Below are 6263 nucleotides of genomic sequence, written 5' to 3' on the forward strand. Positions count from 1 at the left end.
GTATGGCAAAAGACTTGTAAATATTTAAAGTCCAACAAGGCGGAATGGAATGGGTGATGCCTCTGGATAACTTGCATTATTCATCAACCAAGGCTCCTTGCCAACCCATTTTCTCACCATCACACTTGCTAGTCAATTTTGTTTCCAAACAAATTAATAAATTATAACTGCGGGTCTCTGACCGACATCTTAACTTCCCATTACTTTCGTTTCAGTGGGGTTGTTCAAAATTTTGTTCAGTCCCCCTACTACAACAACTTGCCTCTTTTACAAGTTATAAATGACCCAAAAATTATTCATTCCTACTCCATCTTTTAAGCACACTACACTATATTTTCTATCTTTGTCAATACAAACATGTCTATGGGAAGAGGCAGTGCAGTTGCAGTGGTGTTGGTGCTTTTCTTGGTTGCTCTTCAGTATGAAGTAGCTCAAGCTGCTATCTATAATGTCGGAGGAGCTGGCGGTTGGTCCTTTAGCTCCGGCTCTTGGCCTAAAGGCAAGCGCTTTAGGGCCGGTGATGTGCTCGGTATGCCCTACAATTTAATCATGTCCATCTTATCTGCTTCAGATCCTATGATTTAGAGCCGTTTGGTAGATATCACGCAAGTGTCTGGATTGCATCCTAACGATATTAAATTTCAAAAATTTTGTGACATTGTTTTTGTGCTAGAAACCGAGCTAACAACTTTTATGATTGCAGTGTTCAAATACAACCCATCAATTCACAATGTGGTAGCAGTAAACAGAGGAGCTTACGGCAGTTGCAGCACGCCGCGAGGGGCCAAAGTGTATACCAGTGGAAATGACAGGATCAAGCTTGTTAAAGGACAGAACTTCTTTATCTGCAACTTCCCTTCACATTGTCAAGCTGGAATGAAGATATCTGTCTCTGCAATTTGATCCATATATATGGATCATGTAACGAATAATATATATTAGTACAAGTGCTTTACAAACTATGCATATGGAGCTTGGCTTCCCATGTAACGGCTACATTTCCCGTTTCCGGTGTTTATTTCAAGTGCCCTGTGTAATAAGATGATGTTAGTTTAACTTTTTGTTTATGTTACACTTTAGCCCTCAGCGAGGCCTTTAAATCTTCATAAATTCCCACTTGCATGCAAGGAAAAAAGAACTGCTACTGCTAGTGTGGTGGCTCATTTTTCGTGCAGTTGTTGACAAACTGAACTCCCACATGTTACATGTATGTTCCGAAAACATTGATTTTATGTATGCGTTGTTAGTAAGATAAGATTCTTGAAGATCAGTTTGTTAGGAGACTGGCATGCTGAACAGTAGACGATTTAGAAAATTCTAATGTCAAGTATCTGAGTATCAACTTAAATTTGAGTGCCAAACAAATTTATCACAACAATTCCACTTTGTTGGACATAGTTTTAGATTAAAACTAGTTTTTCGATATTAGCAAGTGCTTAATAAATTTCACACTAACTTTTGACTAATAATCGTGACTTGAAAAATCTCTCCCACAATTTTCTGGTTTGATAAGGATTACAGTCTTGGTTTGATAAGTTTTGATAAAAATCTCTCACAGCACAATAATTTTCAACCGACCAAACAGAGCCTAAGTCTATGTCATGAACATATCATGATGATTATCTTCCACAAAATTTTGCCTTGGAATTTCATTTAATCACCAACCCACAAGATCACCAGGATCTTTAACTACACAACATGACCTGTTTACTGCTGCCAGGCTTCTGTGGGGTAACTGGTAAGCCTTAATGATAAGAAAATGTTTCTGAAAACTGGCCGACCTCGAAGAAAGCTCCGAGCCATAACTATGCATGTTCCTCCTAATGCGCCGTTAGGCCCATAGTCACATCACACACCGGAGCATAGAACACAATTTCAGTTTCACTCCATGCCAATTTGGCTATGTCAAATTAATGGTAGACCTGGAGGAAGGCTAGCAGTCGAAAATTATTAAAAAAATTAAAATTAAAGCCCCAGTTGGATTTTGAAAATCAGTAGAAAAGTTTCAAGCCCCCATTGATATTCATCAATTTTCATTAAAAACTGTTAGGCTTGGATGATTCAGAGTCATGGTTTGTCGCTGTTGGTATGATAATTAAACTATAACAATAAGACTGCATATACAGACTGAAAGGCTCACTCTCTTAAATTTTTGTTGGACAACTGAACTTTTTGGCGTTACAAGTTTTAGCTCTGACAGCTTTGCTTAAGTCACAAATTGAGCTCTAAACTGCTTGCACATAGTTTGGCAAATGACTTGATCAGTTCAAACCCAAAACCTTGCATACTGTGAGGATGCTCCTGCTTAGAGTAACTTCAGATGGTCTCTAACAGTCTGACTATGAAACTACACTAATCATTAATCATGCGTACTAGATTGAATTACAGTTCCGAAAACACAAAGCTCTTAATAGTACTAACACTTAATAGAGTACCATTTCGATAAATCTACTAAAACTTTATCTTTATTTGTAAACTAGGTGACAAGAAAGCATACTCAATTTTTTTCAACTTCTTAATGTATGATCATGTGGTCTTTCGTTTTGGAACTGCTTTCAGGGGCTTAAGTAGTCTCGCTGCAGTCCCCGTTGTTTCCGTCAAGTCAATTTCTGTCCCCAGTTCCCAGTCAAAGCTGTGAAGCAATGAACCTAGAATCAGGGGAAGTGTGTGATTAGCAAGCGGAAGACCTGGGCAAATCCTTCTCCCAGCCCCAAATGGTATGTACTCAGATTTTTGACGCCTGTATCCAATACTTGATTCCAAGAATCTTTCAGGCTTGAAAGACAAAGCATCCTCCCAAGTTTCTTCGTCCCTTCCAATTGCCCAAGCATTCACAAGAACTTGTGTGTCTTTAGGTATAAAATAGCCCATGAAGTTGGTATCTTGGACTGCTTTTCTTGGAAGCGTAAGTGGAGCTGGAGCATGTAAGCGTAGTGTTTCCTCCACAACTGCTCGCAAGTAAGGCAAATTATCGATGTCACTCTCATCCAGTTTCTTGTTTGCTCCCACAACTCTTCCAAGCTCCGCTTTAATCGTCTTCATTGATTCAGGATTTTGTAAGAGTTCACACATTGCCCACTCAGTTGTGGCGCTTGTTGTATCTGTTCCAGCTATAAACATATCCTGAAACAATTTTTTTCAAATGCACAACATATTTAAAACTATGATTCAGTATACACAAGCACAACCTTCCCTGAAATTATTTTATCCAGGCATAACATAATCATAAACCATGAGTTGTTACACACATTCATAAACTATGTTTCGCCAAACAGATATATTTCTTGGCAAACTTACTTACCAATAGAAAAATAGTGATTTGATGGCGTGATAGTTTAGCTGGTTCATCCTTCCCGTTGCCCTCAAAATGAAGTAGCACATCCAAGAAGTCCCTCTGTTCTGTTGCCCTTCCTTCCTCGTGTTGCCACTGTTTCACACGCTCATCGACAAATCCTGAAACAATCTGCATTGCTTTTCCCAGATCCTTGTCCATTCTCTTCCTCAATCCCTGTAGGTCAAGCCATCTAAGCCACGGAAACAGATCAGAAATATTAGGAAGGCCTATACACTCCGCGAATCCTGACAAAGCCGTGTAAAATTCAGAGGCCATCTCCGAATGTGGATGCATCAAGTCACGAGACAGTGTAAGATTTCCAATCAAGTTAAATGCTGTTGGGAACACAAAGCTCATCACTTCAATCTCACAATTTGCACCTTTTTCGACTTCATTTTCTATCCAAAGCAGCAAACTATCCACACATTTTTTCCTGACCAAAACTTGTTCACTAATCCTTCTATTACTAAAGAGCTCAACAGTACATATCCGCCTCAAGACGCGCCAGTAAACGCTATATGCACCTAAAGCCATGGAGCTCTTGTAGTAGTCATGAGACGCCATTGTATGATTATTGAAGCGATCAACAAAGGAGAGATCATGATTCTTGAACAACTCTTCAGCTGCAGTAGCAGAAAGAATCACCATAATGTTGACAGACCCAAGATTTAACCACACAACAGGACCATATTCTTGTTTCAGTGCTGCTAGACCTCTATGAAGTGAAATGCCATTTTCAAGATCGAAAACATTGCCAATAACAGGCCAGCCCCTTGGTCCTGGAGGAAGCTTGGAACGTTTGTAACCATCTTTTTTAAGCCAGACAAGTGTTATTGAAATGATCAAGATGGACCAGAGTGTATAATTCCATGCTTCCTCCATGTCCAAATTATTTATCTACTATTCAGATTGGAGTTATATAGTTGACTAGTTTTGTATGGAAGGGAAGGAACAATTCGCAATGGGGGATAAACCCAAAAATACTGATGGATGTAATTTATCAAAGGAAAATGTCCATTTTGAAAGCCCATGGCTAAAAATAGTCATTATTACGCATTTTTTAATTAAGTAATCATAATTTGCATTTTTTAATTGCGTATTTCAGAAAATTATAAAGAATACGTATTCATAATTTGGGTATTATATTGACATATTCAATTACCAAATCCGTAATATATCTTTTTTTTTAATATCTATTTTACAAATACGTATCTAGTATAAAATATGATATCCAATTGACAAATATATATCATAAACAGTATTTTTCGTCATCCGCCTTCAAAATGGATAATTTTTGTCATTTACATTAAAAAAATGTTATTTTTAATATTTTTTCACATCCCTTCATTCATGTTTTAGTTTATTTTCAGTGAACATAGATGTTCATCTTGCAACACACATCCGTAAATAAGATTTTCAAAAATTTTGAATGAAATGATTGTATTTGTGAAACATACTTTGTAATAGTAGAGCAAAATGGATGATAAAAATTATGCATCCTCTGGTATTGTCTCATCGCCAATTTAAAATCATATCCTGCACGTATTTTGGTACCACTTCCATTGTTTTTTTCCTCACTAGTGATGGAGCATTATCAAATCAAAAACTTGAATTTTCGAGCCAAGCCCGCAGACTGGATGTCAGGATCACATGTAATGTAAGACAGTAGGGGTGAGAAAAATCCAGAAAAATCGAATTCGAATTCGAAACCGCTTAAAATCGATAGTAAACCGATTTGCGTAAATCCGAAGTGAAATCGAAATTATAAGTAAATAAATTTACTTATGCTAAAACCGAACTGGAAAAAATCGAAATTGGTCCGATTATTAAAATAAATAAATTAATAAATCAATCATCAATATACTTATATAAAGGAAAGGAGAAGATGGGGGGTAAGGTTGCGCCTCTTAAATCCTCTCGCTTTATTTTTCTAATTTTCTTAAAATTTTGAAATAAAAAATATTAGGAATTATTATTATCTTATATTATCCTAAACTTTCTCCAAAAAAAAAAAAAAGTCTCAATTAACTTATATGTATCTATTAAACAAATTTTTACTTACCTTATATGTAAGATCCCAATTTTTTGACATCGGTAAAAGACCTTTATGAATGGTAATATAATAACTTGAATTTTTGAGACCTTGTAAAACATTTAATGAATAGTAACCCTGACGGACGGGAAAAACTTTTGAGTCCACACTATATAGTGCATGAGAAAATGAGTTTCGGAGTTGATATTACGATTATACGTACCAAATGAGTGTATGTAAACGCTATTAGTTTTCGAAGAAAATGAACTTTGAAAAACGACCGTATTTACGAATCATCGAGGATTACGAGAATCACGATATAATTAGAGATTAAAACCCTACGGATTTATATTCAAGTATGATAATTCAAATATAAGGAATAAATACGAAAGAAATTACGTCGCAAACCATTTACGAGTAAGTATTACGAAAACGTTTAAGCAACCGAGGGAACACGTAAACGATTAAATAAACGTAACGCACTAACTAAACCATGGTAAGAAAGTAACCATGGTTACTTTATCAAATAGTAAGCTGGCCATAGGATTATCAAGCAAGCTATCCAAATAATGTGCTAAGGAAGCTAACATAAGTAGTTTCTAGGAAGCTACCAAAGATTTGTCCCAAAGATTTCCAACAAGAATAAACCTAGGATTCAACCTAGGAGAATAAAAATTAAGTGCAAGATCTTCCACCCCATTTCCTAGATGTTACCTAGCAAATCAACCAAGCTAAGCAACCAAGAGTAGTATAAATACCCCCTTGATTGCTCCATTCAGCCCTAATGAAAAAAGAAGAAGAAATCCAATTCAAAAACTCAAGTTCTAGCTCTTGTAAAATCATCCAATTAATTCTCAAGCCTCCTAACAATTAAACTAAGGTAAGAAAATTATTTCA

At 36.4% G+C, this 6263-nt stretch overlaps 2 protein-coding genes across 2 annotated transcripts; one reads left to right on the plus strand and one right to left on the minus strand.

Moving 5' to 3' along the window:
• Positions 1 to 289: 289 nt before the first annotated feature.
• Positions 290 to 1061, plus strand: LOC141720631 (basic blue protein). Its single transcript, XM_074523152.1, has 2 exons — positions 290 to 529; positions 704 to 1061. Exons 1-2 carry the CDS (start codon positions 358 to 360, stop codon positions 901 to 903), a joined length of 372 nt encoding a protein of 123 aa, XP_074379253.1. The 5' UTR covers positions 290 to 357; the 3' UTR covers positions 904 to 1061.
• A 1294-nt stretch (positions 1062 to 2355) lies between these two features.
• Positions 2356 to 4313, minus strand: LOC141666507 (cytochrome P450 76A2-like). Its single transcript, XM_074472557.1, has 2 exons — positions 3302 to 4313; positions 2356 to 3123 (listed from the first exon to the last, which is right to left on the minus strand). Exons 1-2 carry the CDS (start codon positions 4214 to 4216, stop codon positions 2527 to 2529), a joined length of 1512 nt encoding a protein of 503 aa, XP_074328658.1. The 5' UTR covers positions 4217 to 4313; the 3' UTR covers positions 2356 to 2526.
• Positions 4314 to 6263: the final 1950 nt, after the last annotated feature.

Source organism: Apium graveolens, chromosome 1 (genome assembly GCF_009905375.1).
Source record: "Apium graveolens cultivar Ventura chromosome 1, ASM990537v1, whole genome shotgun sequence".
NCBI classification, from domain to species: Eukaryota; Viridiplantae; Streptophyta; class Magnoliopsida; order Apiales; family Apiaceae; genus Apium; species Apium graveolens.

What these genes read in the sequence shown, in the direction of transcription:
- LOC141720631 (XM_074523152.1), top strand. Translation starts at nt 358, where the DNA reads ATGTCTATGGGAAGAGGCAGTGCAGTTGCAGTGGTGTTGGTGCTTTTC. An exon ending in TAGGGCCGGTGATGTGCTCG is followed by an intron (nt 530 to 703) that starts GTATGCCCTACA and finishes TTATGATTGCAG; the next exon opens with TGTTCAAATACAACCCATCA.
- LOC141666507 (XM_074472557.1), bottom strand. Translation starts at nt 4,216, where the DNA reads ATGGAGGAAGCATGGAATTATACACTCTGGTCCATCTTGATCATTTCA. An exon ending in AAATCACTATTTTTCTATTG is followed by an intron (nt 3,124 to 3,301) that starts GTAAGTAAGTTT and finishes AAATTGTTTCAG; the next exon opens with GATATGTTTATAGCTGGAAC.